Raw genomic sequence first — 24,527 nt, 5'->3', positions numbered from 1 at the left:
GTAGGTACTCATTTAGCCATCTCCTCCAGAACACATCTGCCAAATATTGTACTTGTTGGCGCCATCTACGTTTCACGTAAATCAGCTAAAACGTGTAAAAATTGCAGAGGCGATGTGTATGCTCTCATGGTTGTGAAATTTAATGTTGAACACCAAATTGCTTTGTCAAATTATTGACCCTAAAATATATCTAAATTAGCAAACGTTAAATATTTACTTGTTTTTGGCAAATTTAATTTTAATCTGCAATGTTACATTTGTGATTTGGCAAAACAACAAAGATGTGTTGGATAAAACCATTTTCTTTGAGCCAGATCGAAACAAAGTGTTTTTTTAATGACGCTATGAATTTGACACTGAATTTGGCATTGGTCGACGAGAAACACCAGAAGTTGATTGGTCGAAAAAAATATATTGACTGATAAAAGAGGATGTCAGAATGATAAAAAAATGGCATCAAGCTCATTGTAATAACAAAATGGTTAATGACACCACTGACCTCAACTAAATACTCACTGCCGAACAGGTTGCAAGTACAGTATTGAAGTGCATGAAAAAAATCAGGAAAATTAAAGAAAATCAGGAAAGTTGAACAAAAGCTTCTCTCGGCCCGGAAAAACTGCAGGCAAGGTCACAGTCAGTGATCTTGAAAGCTTATTTTTTGAAGTACAAAAGTGCTGAGCATGAAGATTATGCAATTATAATCTAATATATGTGCGGTCTGGGTGGAAATGACATCACTTCCCGGGTAAAATGAATTTGTGTATGTTTTGTTTTTACAACAGAGGTTAACAAAAAAGTTGGCACAGCCGAATATTCAGAGTGTTGTCACGCTGCTACGAGTTAATATAGACAAAAAACAGAAGGGGAAATGCAAGGAAAACCTGAATTATGTAAAATAACAAAAACAAAATTCAGTACAATATGATACATGGTAATCGAGCACGTCAGCTTGAAAACATAAATATTTTAAATTCCTAAGGACTTAGTAACGCCAAGCATGGCTTCAATATCGTCTCTCACATAGCCCTCTTTGGCTTTATCAGATCTCCAACGGCCATGCCTCATCAGATATCGATCGGATAAACCGGCATGTGCGGCTGCTGTAGTGCCTCCTATTCTGAAGGAATGGGTACTAAACCTGGATACGTCCCCCACTACCATGGACAATTTTGCTTTGATAATTTCACGAACCTGAGAATAACTTAACTTCCTATTTGCCCGGATCAATGAGCACCCCCCTTTTCTATAGTATAGAGGCCTGAAAATAAAAACATCAGAACCCACTTGGATCTCTGCTGCCTGTAAATACTGAATTAACTTAGCTACAGGGCAAGCAGGATTACCCGTTTTGGAAATGTGAACATTATTGCCTTTCTTGTACTGATCATTTTTACTGCTTCGGATAGTGATGCAAACGTGCGTGTCATTAAAGACAATATCTGAACCCCTAATCCCTATAAGATCACTATATCTAAAAAACCCAGCAAAAGCAAGTAAACATAAACACAGATCTCTGATATCTTTTAAAGAAGCTGAATGCTTTAAGAGTTCAACCAGACTGCACAAAATACTTGCTGTAACGGGCTCTTTCTTGATTGGTGGTTTGCCAAGTAACCGTATGGAGGATTCCACAATGTTCTTGATAAAAGGGTGTTGAGTAGGTGACGGCAAACCGGCCAAGGAGTGCATCCACTGAATGCTATAGCATGCCGATTCCACGCACTGTTTCGTCTTCTGGCTATGAATTGCGCCCTCAATCAGACTAGTTAGATATAATGACACGTGGGAAAGATTGGCAGGAAATACCTGGAAACCGCATCCTTTGGCGAATTCTGCCCATCTTTTAAATGCGTTAAGATAACTCTTGGCTGTGGAGTCCGCTCTTGATGCTAGTGATATGCTTTCCAATGTTGACACCAGATGAGCATGTTCCTTGTTCGTTCTTAGATCTTTCCAGACTCCCAATTTAAACATCTCCGTATCTGGTGGAATAGTGAAAAACATGAAGAGTTGTGTATATTCAACTAAACTGAAAAAGCAAAAAATCTGCTATTTTGGAAACTCAGTCGATCAATCGAGCCAAGCACTATTGGCTAAGCCATTGTCATGGCAAACATTTCGAAAAACAGGCTGCTATGGACCGCGTTCGATCACTCGAGCCCAGCACTATTGGCTAAATCATTGTCATTGCAAAAATTCAAATTGCAGAAAAAACAGGCTGCTATGGACCACATTCGATCACTCGAGCCCAGCACTATTGGCTAAATCATTGTCATTGCAAAAATTCAAATTGCAGAAAAACAGGCTGCTATGGATCCATCGATCACTCGCGCCAGGTACATTATCTGATGCCATCACAGCAAAAAACGAAAACTTGGACTATTTCGGTCATTTGAGCTCAGCACAGTTATCATTACTCGGCAAAAAATTTAAATACGTATTTTATGGCTTGCAAAGATTACAGTACCCTCTATCACTAGAACAAAAGCCTGCAAGGCTATGTTTAGACACATTTTCACCTTTGAACTTTACATTTAAAGCCAAAATACGGAAATTCAGCTGTTTCCCACCAAACACAGTGTTTGAGCCCCTGCCTGCAGCAAAAATGCTCGAATCGTTTGGCAATTCAATCCAGTCTGCTACGTAAGCAGCGAAATGCACTCCATCTGGACAAATAAATGGCCAAACGTACGCCGATCTCCATAATGGGATCACTATGGTACCCCTACCCCGGCATGATTCCAAATGTCTCATACTTTACCAATGAGGCATACAGGTGGTAACAACCAATTGTTATCTAGTGACTAATCTTGAGTAAAAGCGTCCACAGCCTCCGTGTTTGGACACCAAAAGCGTGAATTGAATCTATCGCATTTAGCGTTGTAAGAGGATGCAAACCTATCAACTGAGAAAGGACCCCACTTAAAATCTAAAAATCTGAAATACTCTAAGTTAATAGACCAATCGTCTACATCGATGATTTTACTGAGATAATCAGCCTTTTCATTTGAACTCCTTGTGATCCAATCCAGCTCTAAAGAAATCCCATGCTGGGAACAGCTACTAAATATAGCTAAAGCAATAACCTGCAAATCGGACTTCATATTGCCCTTGTGTACAATAGACACTACATTCTGGTTATCTGTAAACCACTTGACAGTACGACCTGATAGTAAATGTACAATACTACACAAGACTTTGTAAACTGCTTGTAGTTCTCTCCATGTAGAACTGAGACACTGCTCTCCCTCATCCCACATCCCGTGTACCACGGAGTTGTCGCCTTCAACCACATACCCACCAAACGCCTTGTCTGCGGCGTCGGAGTATACCAGCCTTGTTGCTCTTTCAACATGCCAGATGGGGGCGCCGTTTAACTTACGAGCGTTATCTTTCCAGAAATTTATTTCGACAATGGCTCTTTCCGATAATAAAACATAATTATCCCAAGAACTCAAAGGATAGAGGGCGCAATACAGCGCTCTAGTCATAAGTAAAGCAATAGTACCTGCACCCACTCTCATGGAAACAATCTGTCCGGTAACGTGAGCCACTTTCTTGGCTGATACAAACCTGGACGTCGGACGTGAATGTCCGGATTTGGTTAAAATGCCAGTGATAGTCGCCTCTAAGCGACTGAGTCGATCGACTGTAGTAAAAAACTTACATTGCTCCATATCGAGCACTGTTCCCAACCACACTAACTTACTAACTGGAGTTCACTGACATTTCTGCTCATTTGTGATGAAACCAAAATTATTTAAATCACTTTTTACTGCTACTGCGCATGCAGAAGCGGACTTGAGTGAACCACTGGCACCAAGGCCGTCGTCCAGATAGACCACAACGGTTTTCCCTTCCCCTCGCCACTTACTAACTAAAGGGGGCGAATCATTTTGGTAAAAATATATGGCCCAGAGCACAAACTGAAGGGTAAAACACAAAAGAAAAAAATAACGTTGCTTCCCAGCGAACTCCCACGAAAAACCCAGATACTTGCGATGTTCAGGAAAAATATCGATGTGGTGGTAACCAGATTTAAGATCAAACTTAAATAAAATATATCCTGGCTAAAGCATTTCCTGAGCAGTTTTCAGGTCTTCAAAGCGAAATTTATTCTTGAAAACGTGCAAGTTAACACGCCTTAGGTCCAGGATAAGGCGCTTCTTACTTTCTTTGTTGACAGCCACTGACAAAGGGTTACATACTAAAGGAGGCACTAGCGTCTCCTCTATTGCTGTGGACAAAAGCAAGTTAGAAATGGAATGTTCAACGAAAGCAGAATTATTGAGTGCCGACCTGTTGGTTTTAGAAACATAGGTGCCGGGTTGGAGAAAAAGGGTATTTTATACCCAAACCTAATAGAATCTATAACGAACTTAGAAGCAGAAATATGTAACCATGCATTTATATGTTTCAAAAGACGACCCCTCACCACAACCGGACTACACCCTGGTAGCGCATCTCTATCTGCGAGCATAGCACTCCCATCCGAAAAACGGAAATTATGAGAGAGGAAACGAGAATCGGTACTTATCTCGATTAAATTCCTTTCATGTAATAGTCATTTGCCACTACTGAGACCAGTTTGCAGATTTCCACTTGTTGGCATAGCTCTGCATTCCAAACGGTAATGCCCTTGCCGACCACAACCAAAACAGACTCCCTGTCTGGGACCGCTGTAACCTTTGCTAGTGCTGGGTGTCTGATGCCAAGTCGAACTCTGGGAACTGGTAAGGTCCTGTTGGCTGACAATTCTTCGAGTACGGGTCTTCTTTGCCTTCTGAACTTTATCCTTGATTTTTCTGCTCGCTCTCGTTTCGGCCTTCCATATTCTTCTCTCGTCTTCACTGTCAATAGCCAAGTCATGCGATACGTATTCTTGGGCTGTACTCCAGCCGTATTCAGAGGTATCTGCAAGTAGAATCAATTTCTGGCGTTTTTCGATTAAGTCCATACCTGCGGCAAGTTTTTCTTTCACGGTGTCATATTTTGCAAGCTGCAAACTGGACTGCGCCTCTTCTAATACGTCCGCAACTTTGATATTGTGCTTATACTGATCTTCATTGGCCTTCCGTTAGAATGTAGGAACAATGCCATATTTCACTTTCTTTATTTCTGCCATCTGGACTTGAGTGGAGAGGTCATGCGACAATTGCAACTCGTCTCTTAAAGAAGTCATCTTTTGCGAAACTAGAGCGTTAATCGACTGCAAAAGTTGCGCGTTATTTTCCTGCAGAAGCTGCTGCACACCAGAGGTAGCTGGCGGGTCCTCCATTTAGAATGATACGCAGTGAGATAAAATAAATACACTTGACGAGCTGCTGACTGTGACGTGGCAACGCCTAGACTGACAAACTCACACAATACACTCCCACAAGCCAATGCGGTATGCCAAATGCGCCGTCTAACGGGTGCCACCAAAACATCTATTTCTGGCTTTACTTCATACCACAAGAAATAACATGTTCTACTTAGTCTATTGGCAGGTGTCAGCATATGATCATGTGGCTAAATTTGGGATGAGTGCTGGATGAAAGTGGGTATTCATGGCCTTTTACAAATGCAGAAAGGCTTCAATTAACAAAGGGTTTCATACTATATACCAAATTATGTATTCATATACATCATTTTTCATTAAACAAATGTTATTGTCAGTAGACTTTTTTTCGCAGAATATATTTAAGTACCATGGGCGTTGAACATTACACGAAAATATTGGTATTTGAGAACATATATATATATATATATGTTCTATTTTTATAGAAGAACCTTCCCAAATAAAAAAATTCTAAAATTTAATAATATAAGAGGTAGTCACTAAACCATGTACGTTCACACTCAAGCAAGAGAATAGACATGTTGGTGAACTAGCCTTGCACTGTGAGTGTTTTATTGTTTACACTCCAGTTTTTTTTACAAATAAAAAAATTAAAAAAAGAACTGCAGACCACACTTCTTTATATTTTTTAGTGGGTAAGCCATGTTTCCACATACAAAAATACACATAATATTTCTATTTAATTTATTTTATTTAAAAAAAAAATATTTTAGAAGCATAAAAATACAACGACTAGATTTGGTGTCACAGTTTGCACCCAATTCATACTGGAATATTGCGAGCAATAATTAATAAAGCTTGTCCAGAAAACCATTCATTCCCGACATCATATTCAATGGCTAGTTCTCAGGATCTACAACAGTAAATAAATAGACAGAAATCCTTTTGATGCGTCGTTTTTAGATGACACTGCCATATCGCACAGATATTCAACACCACCATATCGAATTTCGATTTGGACCATACCATTTCAAGCTGCAGGATGTCTAAACAATGACTCAACAAACAATAAACACATCTCCCACCCACCACACAAATTTTAGCCATAATTGAACAACCAAGAAAGCAACAAATATCAGGCTGCATCTTGAAAACAACGAGATACCACATTACAACCAGTCATTACAAACATGAAATCCTCCACCCCTCCCAGTACACCCTACAGCATTAATGGTTCCTATACTCATTTGCATCTATGTACAACAAGCTTAGCCAATAGATGCACCTGACTCATCAAACTTTTGACCAACCACTCATTCTAAATATTGTGGAGTGAGGGCGCTATTTACTAATGAGAGGAATCTTTTAAACGAATTAAACAGATTATATATATATATATATATATATATATATATATATATATATATATATATATATATATATATATATATAATCTAGACTATATATATATATATATATATATATATATAGTCTAGATGAGGGAGTCGATTATTCCAAAACAAGAGTGCTCAATATAAAGTGTATGTAGAGCGGATAAATGCGGTATTAGAGGAATTAATACACAACTACATGAATATTGAAACTCGACAGCACTGTTTTGTAAGGTACAAGTACCTCACTCATCAGAAGCTTTATGTTTAATAATTTACTGCACCAACGAGCATACATTATAAACTTCGCAAATTAACATATTAATTAAAAATAAAAAAAACATACAGGTTTAAGTGTTACATAATAAGGCTTTTGATCTGTGTAGGCATGATGATAGGAGTTCATTTCTTTTGTTTAGTGTGGAGTGGTGGGGGCTAAAAATTATTATATATTTTTCCTTCAAACATAGAATGCATCGTTTGCTGGAGCTACTGTACGGGCTACCACGAGCAAGAATTTTCCATGTTATTCTGTGCTCAATATTTTTTTCTTTGAGTGACCAAACATGTTTAGTTAGTTCTGTAGCATTTATAGAGGCCTGATTATGAAATGAGGCAGTGTGGTTTCTGTACCTTGTTTTGATTGATTTCCAGTGAGACCGACGTACGTTTCGCTAGTTTGTTTGTCTAAGCGCGTAACTTCCGCTTGGTATATCACGCCGGACTGTAAACACTTCCCATCCAGGGGTCATGCCGTTTTTTCTGACAATTGCATAGTTTGTTGACTTTCGTTTTATCAGTTGTGGTGCTCTTATCAGCTGCGAGTTGCCGTTTGTTGTTACTGTTGATGGTGTCTTTTATATTCTTCATACAGCTATAGCTGACTTTGATGGTATTTCGGTTGAATATTTTCCTGAGATTATTGCCAGTCGGGAAGCACTTATCAATTAAATCCAGGAATCGTTGCCGATACTATTACGGACGGTGCAGCTATATGGTGGGTTGTACCAAAGGACATTACTGCGTGGACGTTTTTCTCCGTGGGAGAAGTCATATATATGACAGAATTTGTCTATTTTGAAAACGGAAAGTTTTTATCGAAAATGCTGAAAGTCATCATGTTCATGACCCCATCATTTAACTATATATCTACAAGTTACACCTTGTTTCATGCGCTATGAATACGAGTCAAATAAATCCTGTTATATGTATGCAATACATTATATGCGGCAGATTACATCATTATGTGTTCTGTTTGTTAGTGACGCATTCTGTCATAAACTGGCCAGAAGTTCTGCATTTCACACGGTGCAACAAGTGGACTTTAATATACTCCGTGAAGAAACATCCTAAGTTCAACGAACCTGTGTTAATGTTACTGAGCTTAGACATAACTACTTCGATAAATGCGTCTTCTGAAGATATGTACCTTTTGGATAAGATGATATGTAATCAAGAGCCCTCGTTGTAACATCTTGTGAAAGAATGAATATACAGCGCATCGGAAGCGTAAACTGAATAATTGTGTTATGGGTATGCTTCTAGTGTAATTGGGCAAAATATAAAAAAAAACATTTTGAATATTCACAAACTAGTCTAGTGAAGTGAATTGTCAATCAATTACCTCAGCATAAATAATACAGACATACTTATTGTAACTACTTCAAGGGTATTGTCACATTGTTGTCATGGCTAAATAGTTGTTTAGATCACTCCTTGTTTGTTTGTTTTTGGTAGCTATTACCTTCAAAAAGATATTTTGGACATTTGTTGGATTTATACTCAAATTGTCATGAAGTCAAATTATAATATTGGTGATATTGACATAGTCCTAGTTCCTAGAAACAAGTCCATCTCACACTTTGCAGATGTGTGACAATTTAATAATTGTGCCAAAAGTAATTTGCATAGAATCACACTTGTGCATCTTGCAGTAGTTGTGTGTTGCCTTGCACTCGAGGATTAGTCGTAAAGGTGCATGTCGATTTTTTGTCAACCGTTTGTACTGTGTACTTGGATTTATACATTATTTATGATTATTAGGCAACCAGAAACGGTTAGGTATAAAGTAAAGTAAGTATGTTTGATTTTTTAAGGTTGCAAGCACATTCATACTATAGTCCTTATATACACAGCTACTTCGATATTAGTTGATCCGATTGGACCCTTTACTCTGTGACAATTTGGATATTCTGAAGAAGCTACGGAAATGTTGAAAAAGAGGCATCGTAATAAGAATATGTCACCAAATCTCAAATCCGTAGAAAAGTAATCCTAAGTTCAAATTTACTTCGATAAATGCGTTTTATGAAGATATGTAACCCTTGGATAAGATGGTATATAATTCAGAGTTAGTGGGACCAGCGCAATACAAACGTGACCTTGATAATAGAATTGTGTTCAAATAATAGAAGCTTACATTTTGGATTAACATTATGTAATTGAAACACGAAATATAAGTATTAGAGGGATTACAAAAGAGGTTATAGTTAATATGGGCAGATGATTTGCTGGAGCCATTGGTACATTTATGTAATTAATTTTGCTTTGACAATGTATACATGTATGAACAATTATGTGAATATGGTGTTGTGTGTTATAGGAAGTAGGTGATGTCTTAAGTCTTTTGGTTATGTCATTTGAATCAAGAGGGGAGGTTAAAGTATTTGATCGGAAATAATGATTATATTTGTTCTTTGGCAGTGAATGGCTTATTTGTACTTGACTGTGACCCACCCACCACTCGATTGTAATTTGGCCAGCTGCTATTAGACATCACTCAGCATGACTAGTTGGAAGACAACCATGTAAAATAGTGTAAATAGAATAAACGTCTGCAATGAACAAGGAAAAAATAAAGTTTTTATTTTTTATTTTAACCATCGATATACAACAAGTTAACAAAAAAAATCGAGTAAGAATAAAGTAAAAAGTTGAACCAATAGGAGATACTGGTGATGGTTGAATTAACTCGCCTGGAAAAAAATTAAAAAAAAAAAGTGGTAAGGATTATATATTGTAATGAATAATTTGAGTAAGGTGTTGAGTAGAGGAATGTTCAATAGGAAGAACATTGTTGAAATGCTTTGGAAATGAGTGGACTTTCCATAAATTAAATCTTGAGGCACTATGTAAATAACTAGTGAGAGGATGCTGAAAGCACTACCGTGCATTCAAGCATCCTCTCAATGAAAACACTGGTTATGCACATTCACATTATAATGAGGTAAATTAGTGTTGTAAACGGAGTGTCATGATTAAATCTGGTATGATGTGCATGGAACGACTCATGGTGCAAAAGCAGATAAGTGTTGACGGAAGACCCAAATGATAGGTATCACCACCGACCAATTTGGTAATAGTCATATTGCCGAAAATAATATATCTTGTTGTTTTCAATAAGTATATGTGCAGCAACAATAAACTGTACAAAACCAGTAGTTAACTGTTTACAAGACAGTATTATAGACCCATATCATGCAAAGTTACAGGGTGTTGTACAAATATACCCCCTTACTTTGTGGCTATTGTATGTTCATCCAACTGTCCATTCAGAAAGAATAAGAAATAAAGTAGGTGCAAAGAGACTATATGGAATGTAGTTGTACTTCATAGAGTTATCAATGATATTAAACCCATCAGACTGATAGAACCTGTAAAAGTAATGAATTTATCGCATGGCAATGTTAATGTGTCATCTGACATATAACCGGAGTGAAATGACCATGTGCAAAAACAGCATTGTTGGTTTGCATAAGCCAGCCCACATACGTGCTATAAGGAGTAAACTCCTTGTGGATCATGTTAAAAAGATCTCAAACCATTATGAGGCCAATGAAAAACAAATTTGCTGTTTCCAGTATTAGAGTAAAAATTATTGGGTAGTTAGGCAGGGATTTTATTATTTTAGATTTATTTTTCCCCAACATGTTCAGTCTATATCAAATATAATCATTTTAAACAATAATTGTATTGATATTACTATCAAATTTTGTTTATTTTAGAAAAATGTAACTCATTTCCATAAAAATAAAATTAATAAGAAATGACAACACATGTCATTGTTTAATGTTGAGGTGAGTGGCATGAACTGTTGATCGGTAGCACCATTTCAAAAATGGCAGCTGGCAACAGAAAACATTCACTGATGTACATGTGTATGTAGTGAGCACAAGGAATTGGCTCCTATCAGTTTTTGCCTAATATATGATAGTTGTGTACATTCCAGCTGTGGACATTTACCTACAATAGCAACCTTACCTATGCCGAATAATCAATGGTGTGGTCACAAATGATCATGAATATTATTCATGATCACATACTTCATATACACTATAACATTACATTAATGGGTAAAGACTATAAATCATATCCATGCCCCTAGACATGGCTACATCCGAGGTCATCATTTTGCCAATGCCATTCTAAATTGTCGTGTTTTCAAACACAAATATAAATTTTATAAACCCCAATTCTTGTTTTCATGACTACAAATATGTTAGATACAAATCAATATTTTTTCACGGAAGTCGCAATATTTAAATACTACACTAACATGTGAGCAGCAGATGTTACATGGTAGGTATCAATTTTATATTTTTGGTGGCAACATACAAAGTAATTAAATCCGTTGCCCGGGCAACATTTTTCATATGTGCACTGGTGTATACGATGGCGATCAATCTGGAGTCTTATTTACATGGTAGGTATCAATTTTATATTTTTGGTGGCAACATACAAAGTAATTAAATCTGTTGCCCGGCATGTGACTGAGTTGATATGACGTGATGTTATGTTATGAATTTATGAAAATACTATTATTGAAATTAATCACAAGTACTAAATAATAATAACCCACACATATACCATATGCTGAAACATGTTTTCAAATTAAATATATCATCTACATTTTAACACTTGACGCCTAGGGTTACATTTTTGTATATGCCGGTAAATCAATTAAGCAATAAACCACCGTCGGTGGTCTATTGCTATTATATTATACCAATTTCATTTCTGTAGCATTTTCGACACTATCGGCCTTTTTATAAAATAAGAAAAAGTCGTTTTCGAACGACGTGTAATGAGCATCGGCTGCTCGACACGGTGATCAGATGAAATGGGCCCTGGAACCAGTATTTAATCTCTTATCGCACACTAGCGCTCCGTACACAGAAACGCACAGAACTGCAAGTTTAGATATCTTCACAATCAAAGGAAGTTTATTTCTACAACGCAAAAAACTAGCAAATAATTTGAAATTGAATAAACTGAACAAGCTCAACGCTTAATTTACATATGAATAAATTAAAGCTGTGTATAAATTATCATCAGCAGAAATTACCGGCAGCGCGCACTGTGCACCATTTTTGAAAACATGTGCTGTGCACCTATTATCGTTGTCGAATTTTCTATTTTGTGTTTGTTATGCTGACATTAATTGGTCCACTAAAGGTGCAGTTATAGAACAAAGCAGATGCTGCATGTGTACTTTGATTGTGGGTATTAGATACTGACGCGGTGCCAGATTTTGCGGGAGTTGGTCCAGACGCTACTATGCCGGTGTTTTCTGGGGTACGGATGCCTTTGTCGGAAACATCAGCTTCGATCGCTACGGTCACTTCTCTGTCAGAGGATTTGTTTTTATACCGAAAATTGCGAGAAAGGATACTGGACATTCCTTGACTCTGATTATTTGTGAGTTTGTTGGTGTAAGACCGAAACACTAGCTTCGTTTTTATGTGCCGTGAAATACGTAATGTGTCTGGTTTCAACTCCTGCCGAATCTAACACAGTGCACGCAGTTACCCTAACATAATGATTTGTTTGAATTGTCAACAAATTTGCTGCTATTGAAATCTCATTCATCTTAGATCCCAATTTATTTTCACGAATACCAGACTGTGTCAGTGGGTGTTACATTTACACGGGGCCCCTGAAACAACGCATTTTGCAAGTTTGACAAATACATTTTGAAATGCTGCAACGGAACAATTTTCGCCGCATTTAGCATACAATTTAGCCTGTGTTTCGAAATCGTCAAGGTAAATTGCATTAAAATTGGCAAAGCGTTTCTTTCTCTCCGTCTGGACGGTTTCTGCAAGAAAATTTTGCCCTGACAGCTCCCAAACATGATACTCGGCCATGTCTATGTTGCAGACAACGAAAACATGTCGCAAAAAATAGCATGCAAAAATTGTAGGTTGTACATTTTTTTTGATTTAACCACTGCCAAAATATAATATTTAAATGCCCTTCCCTTTATTTGTTTACGAATTGAGCTTGTATTCATATTCTGGGGTCTTATTTGGATCACCATAACTTTGCATTATGCTCTATTTAACCATGGCTTGCATAAATTAAAACAGTCTCCCAACCAATCATAATGATGCATTGATGGCAGTGACACACTGGTATAATATAATTAGAGATGTACTGTTTGCTATATGTAATATGTAGACTTATGTAATATGTAATCTTTTCGTTTTCAAATTAGAGAAATTCTGTCATTTACATGCAGAAAAATACCAATATCGTTGTGTATTGGAAATATCTGATGTGTATTTTCTGTTGAACACGGTACTAAAATATATTTTACCAAAAAAGTCTACCAACACTTACACAGTTTCAATGAGAGATGTTGAAAATGAATGCACTGTTTGGTTTATTGTATGAAAGCTTTTGTGCATTGAAGCCATTCTGTATGTGCTCAATGCTATTTGGACATGAATACCCACTTTCATCAACCACTCATTCCCCGTTTGGCCACATGACCATATGCTGCCACCTATACTCGCCCACATAAGCTGTGTATGTTTGATCATACTACTTGAGTCTGTTCAATAGACTAACTGGAACATGCATGCGGGCTATTTAACCTTGGAAATGACGTAATTGTCACCCAGACTACACAACATATATGGACCAAAGATTTTAACTGTCATCATGTTCATTACCCCCGTCATGTTCAGCACTCGTGTCTTTAAAAAAACATTCTTTTAAGGTCAGTGTGCTGCAGGTGCTCGGACCGTAAGAAGTCCTTCTGATTGTCTTTAATTTTTCCAAATTGCTAGCCTTGTTTTTTTATATGTACTTCAATACTTTAATTGCAACCAATGTGACAGTAAGTATATAATACATAGAGCTTAGTGCCAATTTTGAATCATTGAGATATTCTCTTGTGCTAGGCAATATCGCTTTATTTTGACCAATCAACTGTTGTTCCTCGTCAATCATGCCAAATTCAGTGTCAAGGTGGACACATCTTACATCATCATTAAAATCTTTTTTTTTATCTTCGTCAATGAAAATGGTTATACCCTACCCTTCTGTATGGTCACTTATTGCTTAAAAATTCTGTTTTCCAAATCCCAAATGCAACATTGAAGATTCAAATTTGCAGATACATTTAGGGTTAATAATTTTACAGAACCCAACTAAACCTTTTAGTTTTACTCGTTTAACTATATCATTTGAGCTCATGTAACATTAGCGCAAATGTAACATTGGCACTTGTAATATAATATCCTATTATGTGACGAGCTTACAAACTCTACTGAGGAGAGCAAAATATAGCTGTAAACATGATAATTTGTTGATTAGTTTCTAGCGATTTAATTAGTATTCATCGAAAATATGTAGTCTGTTTGTTTTACATTTAGCCCACAAGTATTTTAAAATAGATGAAATGACATCAAATGAGGAAATAGAAAATCCGCTCTTCGTCAAATAAAGTGGTAACCATCATGTTTATGCCGATAACAAATACTTGCAAATGTGACTGTCGTGTATAAGCATTGAAATAAAAGTCAACAATACCTCTGCGATTGTTTCAATATGGTGCCAACGGTGTTTTCTTTTCTTTTGTCGGTGCTTTGAAAAATAATCTCAATGAAGCCCCTGCCTGAAGCTTAGATCAACTAGGAACAGCTGTTTTATCTTATCGACAACGATATAGTTGTTAACATAAAGGAAACGTTCACATTTGAGTTTAAATTAACTGACTTTTTTATTTTTCATTTTATGAATAATTGTATCCAAGTGTTGCCATTGTATGTCACACAACAACATGCATGAAGGTAAGTTGCCCATTTTTTCAATAAACAATATGGTTAGGATACAAGTAGAGCAAACAATATTCTCATAGAAGGGGGCGTGTTGTCGTTATTTGTAGAAACACGTGCATGAGAAAGTAAAATATAGTGTGTCGATAGCATTGATAAGATGTCAGAACCAAGTATATATATGACATAATCAGAAGACGGTTGCAAGGCAAAATATTTAATAAAATTCATAAAAATAATGTCAGAATAATTCTTGATAGAGGCCGTTAACATAACCTTTTAAAACAAAAATAAATATAAGTCGCAGGCAAAAAATAGACAATGTATTTAGTAATCGAAATTTGGCTCTGAATTTGGCATGAAATACATGTCTAGAGCATAGAATGTATTCCGTGTGCTTATTCACTGACCCGGTCAGTGTCAATTTACCCAAAGTCTCGGTCTAATATCTGATGAACGGTCATTGTTATTTTGAAATGATTGGTATGAGATATTAACATTAGTCACAAGACGAGCGATGAGATGACGAGTGTTTGAATAAATTTGTAATGTACCGGAATCAGTGAGTGTCACTGCTAGTAATTCTCTGCCAACCAATACTAACTAGTATTAGCGTACGACATTTGCATGGGCAACCATAGACATGTATTTATTGGGGCAGATACATGTTATCCCTGGTAGACTACGCAACACAGTGTACCAGTCAACTACATCACTTGCAGTAAAGTATAGTCAATGCCAGATACTGAATTGATATCAGATTAATGAATAAAGACCGGCATATTTTGACACTATATAATAATTGATACGTTGGTACCAGACGTTCTCTTGAAAGGCACAAGTTTGGATATTGTAATTGAGTAGAATCCAAAAGGCATGATGCAATGTAAACTTTCTATATTTGACTGACAGATGGAAGAATTATTTGTACCTTTGATTTGTATCAGAAAAGCTCAAGGCTATTCCGAATCTCACAACCAGAATATAAATACTAGACAGGGCTTTTGTGTGTGCTCTTTCAGAGAAGTTGGAGCATCTAGTGAATATACAGTTGATGACTGCCAGACCGATGGACTAGGGTTCAATTTTAATGGCTCATGAAAGTTTAAGTTACCCACTTGTGATGAAGCACAGATTGACTCTCAGAAGCTTGTTTGTGGGACAGAAGGAGGGTGTGTACGGTAGAGTATGAAATATATACCTGCAATATATTAAGAATGGCAATTGTGCCAGGGAGTCAGTAGTTCATTGTAGGGTGTAATATATTATGAATGACAATTGTGCTAGGGAGTCTGTAGATGGAATAAAGCTTGGACGTGGCCACACGTGTTGCAACAGTGTTTGTCTTTATTGACTCACAAACATTACAATGGCGTAGTCGGCAGGATACCATAAACCTGGTAGACGTGTTTGAAATATGAATGGTTGAATGAAGAAACCAGCATGGCTTTACTGGGGAAAATAGAAGAGTTTACAGAAGGCGAAAATTGGGTTTCGTATACAGAAAGACTGGACCAATACTTCAAAGCAAATAAAGTTACTGACGAGGGTAAGCAAGTCGCCATATTTCTTACACCTTGCTGAAAAATGTGAATTCGGAACCTTTTTGAACGAAGCTCTGCGTGACAGGTTTGTGTGTGGAATGCGGGATTCTGTTACACAAAAGAAATTGTTAACTGTGTCAGGTCTAACCCTTGATCGTGCGTTTGAACTTGCTCAGAGTTATGAAACTGTAAATAAACAAGCCAGTGAGTTGCAAGCCAATACAAAAGAGCATGAAGTATGTGCAGTGTATTCCAAAACAAAGACCTATGCTAAAAAACCCTGTTTTCGTTGTGGCAAGACAAACCATTTTCCAGACAAGTGTTATTACAAAGAGAAGTTGTGTAGGATGTGTAACAAAAGAGGTCACATAGCCATTGTCACTCACGTACATCAGTGAACAAAAGGAATTCGCGTATAAAATGTGTTTGGCAAGATAATTCACTTTCTTCGGACAGTGATAATACTAATAATTCTACAGCTAATATAATTTTACATCCAGAAGTGAATGGTGTTAAACTTGGAATGGAATTAGACACTGGTGCCTCCGTCTCTATTATTTCTGAAGAAACATGGAAACACAGGTTGGGCAGTGTCAAATTAAACAAACCCACATTGTTGCTTAAAAGGTATACTGAAGAGCCATTGAAAATACTTGTTCAGATGACAGCGAAAGTACAGTATAATGAACAGCAAGTATATTTACCACTTACCGTAATTCGGGGTTCGGGTCCTTCTTTATTCGGCAGAGATTGGTTGTCAAAATTAAAGGTAGATTGGTCAAGTGTTAATCGCGTATCAAGCGATATTGGAAGTGTGTTAGATCAGTACCAGGAATTGTTTCAGGATGAATTAGGTACACTGAAGGGTATTAAAGCTGAATTGGTCGTACAGCCAGATGCTACGCCATAATTTTTCAAACCTAGACCTGTTCCATATGCCTTGCGAACGGCAATTGAAAACGACTTGAATAGGTTGGAAAGAATGAGAGTAATTGAAAAAGTTGATTATAGTGATTGGGCAGCACCGATTGTTCCTGTACCAAAACCCAATGGTGCAATTAAAATATGCGGTGACTATAAAGTAACAATCAACCCTGTATTATGTATCGACCAATATCCACTACCTAGCCCAGAGGATATGTTTGCAACATTGAATGGCGGAAAGAAATTTACTAAATTAGATTTAACCCATGCATATCAACAAATACCACTTGATGATAAATCAAAAGCATATGTAACCATAAACACTCATAAAGGACTTTATAGCTATACAAGGTTGCCGTTTAGAGTTGCTTCTGCCCCAGCGTTGTTTCAGAAAACTATGGAAAAAATACTACAAGGGTTAACTGGAGTGGTGTGTCGAATTGACGATTTGTTAATAACTGGAAAGGATGACGCGGAACACATAGACAACCTGAAGAAAGTTCTACAACGACTGCAAGATTATGGTTTGCGACTTAACAAAAGTAAGTGTCAATTTATGAAAGATAGTGTTGAACTTATGGGGTATATGGTTGATGCTGAAGGTATTCACACTACGAGGAAGAAAGTCGAGGCGATAAACAACGCACCTAAACCACAGAATTTACACCAATTGAAATCCTTTCTAGGAATTTTAAACTATTATGGCAAATTCATTCCAAATTTGGCAATGTTAGCCCATCCACTCAACCATCTACTGGAGAAAAATGTGCCCTGGAAATGGACAGATGAGTGCGATGCTTCCTTTCGATGACTGAAAGATGAACTGAGTTCAGCCCATGTCTTAGTCTATTACAGTGAAAAACTGCCATTGATGTTACAAATGGCGAAGAAAAACCCATCGCTTTTGCATCTAGAACACTTTCACAGTCGGAGAAAAATTATTCTCAAATAGAAAAAGAAGCACTCGCATTAGTGTTTGGAGTTAAGAAATTTCACCAATATCTTTATGGTAGAGAATTTGTACTAATTACAGATCATCAACCGTTAATTAAAATTCTTGAGCCAAAGACTGGAATTCCCGCATTAGCCGCCGCTAGATTACAACGGTGGGCTATTCAACTTTCGGCCTATAATTACACCATTGAATACAAACCAACTGCGAAAAATGCAAATGCAGATGCATTGTCACGGTTACCACTAAATATGTACTGCAACTCAAAATTGTCAGAGTCAAGCATGTTGAACATTCAGCAAATTGAATTGTTACCAGTTAGTGAATATCTTATAAGGTGAAGACCCCGGACAAGATGATGAGGCGACATGGCGACCAAATTATTACATACAAGAAAAATATCGGAAATAATGGTAATGGTAAACAATATAATGGTAATGGTAAACATAATGGTAATGGTAAACAAAATAATTGTACTGGTAATGGTAATGGTGAAAATGGTAATGGTGAACATGGTAATGGTAGAAATAATGGAAATGGTAATCAGATCCCAGAATGAGAAATAGAAAGAAGATATCCTGCGAGAGAAATGAAACCGCCGGACAGACTGCAATATTAAATTGAACGGGATAATGAATTTTTATGTGATTTAGAGTTTATATTGAACATTCATTTCGATTTTTTCAAGTTAATATACTTGATGATGTTATAGTTGAATAATTGATATTTATGATGATATTTATTGTGATTTTTCATTGAATTTGAAAATAGGTAATGTAGTTAGTAATACACTATATGTCGGTTAAGAGCAGACTGTGAAAGAATAAAAAAAAACACAAACGAAAAATAAGTGGAATAACTGATATACTAATATACTAACAGACTAACGTAACTTATATAGGTTTGTAGTAAAAAGATTTAATTTTAATAGGCATTTTTCGATTAAGATAAGACGTATTTAAATTATATTTTTAGTTCGGGCAATTAAAAATTAAGGAAGGAATGCAATATATTAAGAACGACAATTGTGCTAGGGAGTCAGTAGTTCATTTTAGGGTGTAATATATTATGAATGACAATTGTGCTAGGGAGTCTGTAGATTTTGGGAGTACGGGCAGTCTGGAATAAAGCTTGGACGTGGCCACACGTGTTGCAACAGTGTTTGTCTTTATTGACTCACAAACATTACAATACCCTTATCAACTTTTCTGCTGAGATACGACCAAGGAGGACCATTCAAGCAAGGAAAAAATAGGTGGAGAGTGACACGTTGTTGCTATTGATTCAATCATAGAATTTAATAGTAACAATAATATTTGTGAAAATTATTTTACTAATAACTCACTGCATAATGTAAAAAATGTAAAATATGCCTGTTAATGGTTCTATGTTTACCAAATGTGACTCAAACGCTAGCACCTAACCGAGGTTGTGTACACTGCTTGTTACGTGCTTAGAGTGCACAAATTAGAGAGAAGGATTTGAAACCGGAAACGACAAAGGTAGGACGTTTTACATCATACCGTCGTTGTGCATGGCGCTACCAGCGTCTGTAATCGTCGTGAGTCCTAGCAATCGTTTATTGCAACGCACGGCGGCAGTAATACATGGGACAATATACATACATAGTACATTGAGCACAGTAGTACAGAGATTAATGTGCTATACGAGATGGTATAATCAGTCACTGAGCATCCACAACAATTAATGTACAAAAGAGTTGTATATGGACATCGATGCTATGACCAAAACGTGCTATCAGTTGTTGGCGTGATCATATACCCTGCCGCTTGCACCAGTAATAAAATAGTCACGTAGTAAAACATTGAAAACAAAAATCAGGAACATGTGATAAGGATTTAATATATTCTTCACTAAACTCAACAATATGTGAAATATCAATACACTCCCTGATATAATCTGTCTAAGAACGAGTAATCAACCACAAAGTATGATAGCTTTTTTGAAGTGCACAATTAAAAGTGCATACCATGATGTCACAATTGTTACATTAGATTAACGTGTAGTAATGTTATGATACATTTGAAAAAAAAAATGAACAGAAAGTTCAGAAATAAAATAACAATAATTCATCACGAAATGTATTTATTTCGCACACCAATAATAATCACCATATTAACCGGTTACACGAGAAATTTAATTCAGAACTATGCTATATTTCCTGTATTTGCGCGTTCTTTTGCCTTGAGTTATGACTCAACGTAGCTGAATAACAAAATATGTAGTGTGTTCAGTAACTCATTTGTTAACAGTAACTATAATGCATATTATTTTATTTTATTAAAAATACGCGTATATATGTGGTTCTGTCATGTAATGTCTGAAATATAACCATCGGAAGTTGAAGCAATGACAACATATGTTGCACAATCATCGTCACTTTATTCACATCAAATCCAGATGAGTGGCAGAATAGATCATGAAAAAGGTATTACACGACAACTCGTATAAAAATACCTCCATTTCACTCGTGATTTGTGTTGCCTCTTTGAAAAGCAAGGCAAATGAATTATATCAGCATGTCACACAATAAACATGTATGCCTGGTTATTATCAATGATATAGCCATGTCAAAAAATACACAAATAATATATGCTCTATTGATAGCTATATTATATTTTCTTCACATAGTTATATATTTATACATGTATATATTGATACCAATACGCTTAGTATTACATTAAATACTCGGGAATATTCATAGTACAAAAATAACATCGACAAAACAAAATCTTCAAAACAAGCAAACAACCAAACCTTTTTGGTGAAATTGTAATATCACAAAAAAATATACGAATAATATTGAAGTTAACAATAATAGTGAACAAACCAGTCGCTTAATACCATAATATTCACTATATTATGAAATTAATTTAACTTTGCACTATACTACTATCCTGAAATAATACCTGAATATAGAAGTTTGTTTATTTACATCTTTTTATAGTCACAATATTACAAAAACTTCCAACCTAAGATTAAACCATGACATTTCAAACTCAAAATCTATTTTATAGTGTTATCTTTAATTCAAGTATTAAGTTAGTCTTGACTACCACTACTACTTTCTTTTAGCCTCGGACTCAATGTAATTGGATACCATTTTCAATTGCTGACGGTCGTTTAGAATACCTGTCGGGGTAGCTTCTTCCATAACATCTTCAATCAAAAGAAAAGCGCCGTAGTACGAATCCTAGAAGAAATAATGAAACAGATAAGAAATATCGTGAGGGTACCTACTGGCTTTCCACATGCAAGTCATCGCTGTTCTTATTACTGTACAAGGTATTAATTCATTACATTTATAAATTAGGTTGTTTATAACACGTTTATACGTTTGGGTACTTACACTTCCCTTTTTATCAATGACACAACTGTCACGACATATACTCCCATGACATAACGCCTCTTCATGGAGAACAAGAGCATTACTTATGTCTTCTATCATGTGTACAACGTCTGTTTTGTAGCACGCGCCCCATGCTGAATATTTGTCCATCCGATATTTTGACATTCCCTTTAAGCTGTGGAAAATCGAAGTGCGGCACAACCGAGTGCTGAGTATGAAATGATATTGCGTGTGTATAAATTCTGCGCCTAGAAATATTAAACAAATATTACACGGCATGAAATCGCGTGTTTCCGGTACGGTTACACAACGGTTACATGGCGGTTATGCAGTAAAACCGTCGCGTAACCGTCGGACTATGGGGGTGGCATATCCGTCGAGTAACCGTCAGCCGGAAATGCTACGTTTGTCGTCCATTCAGTCCAACGTAAATCAACGGTAATTTCTGAAAAACCGCAGATTTCCGTTCAACGTTTATAACGTATACTTTTAAATAACCGCTGATTAATTTAGACGGAAGAAACGTAAGTGCAAAAATATACGCCAATTTACGTTGAAACTGAAACAACATATACAGCTGGGTAAACGATCATTACGTTAACGGTTTCCGGCGTATTCTTGTGTTCTTCCACGTCATGTACGCAGAGTTCGCCCATTGTAAATTACATTTATTTTGACGTTTTCCGGGAACTGCCTTATAATATTTATCCTTACATGGTATGTATAACCGTTTACAATTTAAATGTGCATTAGCTAATAAAATAAAAGTATTCCATATTCGTATATAGCGCCCTTGTTTTTAAATTGCTCGTTAAGTACAATTACTCCCGCGTCATGATCCCGCCATCAACGCCAAACACAGTTGTGGCTTGAAGATTGATGTACCCCCAGACGTGCTTAGCTCCAATACATCACGCTTTTTGTACGTCTTTATTAGTTCAATTTTATGACATTTCAAAAATCTAAAGAAAAGTCTAGTTGGGCTATGATAGAACGAAGTTCCGTCATATTTTACGTTTTGGAGAAAAAAAACGTGTAAGGGGCTGCACTTGAACTCGGCCAAGACAGCTTTCTCTTGTTTGTTAATACATTGTTTATAATCACGTCTCTTACTTCTACAACAAAAGAGGTATTACCACTGTGGTATCAAGTGATATTTGCTTTGTCTGATGTGACTGAACTTATAAACTTACTGTTGATTAACCTATGATTAAAACACACAATAATAGTTGCGTTCACGCACAGCTCCTTAGCACGGGCTAAGAGGTCAAATTCCTTAGCCCGTGCTAATGAAAACGTGCGTGAACGCTTAGCACGGGCTAAGGAATGCTAAGTACGGGTTAAATCTGAACCGAATTTAAGACGCGGTCTGGACCTTAGAACGGGCTAACGAAGTATGCGCGAACTGGGCTAAGCGCCCTCTACGGCGACATTTGGGTGTGAAAATTGTCCCATGTTCGTATAACGACACTATTCCACCAGTCAATACTCCGCGCTCACTTCCACACTAATCGGGTCACTGTAGTAGAGCGTACAGCAGCTCCAGTCGTAGACAAAATAAATTTGGTTCGCTGTCTACGACATGCAATAATAAAACGCTGTATTCTGTTACGCCCGTTGCATACTGTTTATGTGCATCCAAATAAGTGGTCCGTCTTCTCTCGCGTTCCTGTGCACGTCGCTTCAAAATTAGAACGAAACATGCCAGCAGCAGAAATAGAACCTCGCGCGTGTCATCAATTTTTCGTTCGTAAATAGCGGCTTACCAAAGATCACCAACTAATGGCAGCCCTTAGCCCGTGCTAACGACTGGCCTTCCCTGTGCGTGGACGCAATTGGGTCTAGCCGAAATGCAAATATGCTAGATAAACCTAAATCAGCTTAAATCTTAGCCCGTACTTCGTGTAACGTGAAAACAACTAATGAATGTTTCTTAAAACCATTACTTTCAAAAGTTAGAAAAAGAGTGTCATGCATGGAAGTATAAAAGGGCTTTATAGTTCCATGGTCAGTGTTAGTATATTGTAGTACGTAATCATTTCTCAGCCAAGTCACTTTCGAGTACACATTAGTGGCGTTCACGTTAGAGATTTACTTGAACGCTCGGCACGAACCGAAATCAGTCGTGAATTTTCAGAGAACACATAACTATTCATATGATCGGATACAGTAGTAATGAATGAAATGAATGCAAACTGTCGTCGGCGACGAAAATTTATGTGCTGCAACCGGTATTTTCTTGCAATGCTACATTGACGTACTAGTAACCAAAAAAAATCGAATCTTCTAAGCCGTTCATTGCACGATGACTCGTAATAAATACTATTATAACAAAAGGAATTAATTTCAATATGTCAATTATTGTTTTCATCATATGTGTATCGCTTTCCATGTTTGGGTCAACTAACAGATCGACGACTTATAGCGTAATTTCTGCACGAACCGAGTGGGTCCCGATGTGGGTCCGGACAAACGTAAACCCAGTGCTGTAATTCTCCCCAAACATGAAGGCTTAAAATGTCGGCACGTGCCGAGATCCCACCATGTGCACGTAACGGATGCTGATGTTGAAACGGCTGTAGACTGGTAGCTGTACAATTCGTAAATAAAATACGTTGGTTGTTGCGTCCCTGGAATAAATTATATTCGAAGTTCATATCTAGTGCACTACTCTCGTGAAGAGGGATTTTGATTAAATGCACAATGAATCTGTAGCGGCACTGGTTTGTATAATTGCCTTGGCATAGCTATGCCCGTGTGAGAGACATTATGGAACTGTTAATAATATAATAAAATATTTAAATTTAAAATGTTTATTTGTTGTAATGTCAATGTAATGTGCCTGCTCAAAATCATCCGATACCTTGATAAAAACTATAATGGTCCATTAGAGGATGTGAATCTACATGCAAGTGCCAACTACGTCTGTTGCTATGAAATATGTGTGGTCTAACGAAGATCTGATTGGCCTAGAACAGTATACTATACACAAATTATAA

General features: G+C 36.8%; 1 protein-coding gene across 1 annotated transcript; it reads left to right on the top strand.

Annotated features, from left to right (window-relative positions):
- The first annotated feature begins 16,181 nt into the window (after positions 1-16,181).
- LOC146735606 (uncharacterized) lies at positions 16,182-17,192 on the top strand. The gene is made up of 2 exons (XM_085505945.1): positions 16,182-16,287; positions 16,783-17,192. Exons 1-2 carry the CDS (start codon positions 16,182-16,184, stop codon positions 17,190-17,192), a joined length of 516 nt encoding a protein of 171 aa, XP_085362071.1.
- Positions 17,193-24,527: the final 7,335 nt, after the last annotated feature.

The sequence above is a fragment of the Saccoglossus kowalevskii genome, chromosome 12 (genome assembly GCF_978046115.1).
Source record: "Saccoglossus kowalevskii chromosome 12, keSacKowa6.1, whole genome shotgun sequence".
NCBI lineage: Eukaryota > Metazoa > Hemichordata > Enteropneusta > Harrimaniidae > Saccoglossus > Saccoglossus kowalevskii.
Note: the sequence above shows the minus strand (reverse complement) of the source record. Positions and strands in the feature narration are given on the sequence as shown.

What these genes read in the sequence shown, in the direction of transcription:
- LOC146735606 (XM_085505945.1), top strand. Translation starts at nt 16,182, where the DNA reads ATGGCTTTACTGGGGAAAATAGAAGAGTTTACAGAAGGCGAAAATTGG. An exon ending in AAATAAAGTTACTGACGAGG is followed by an intron (nt 16,288 to 16,782) that starts GTAAGCAAGTCG and finishes TTTTACATCCAG; the next exon opens with AAGTGAATGGTGTTAAACTT.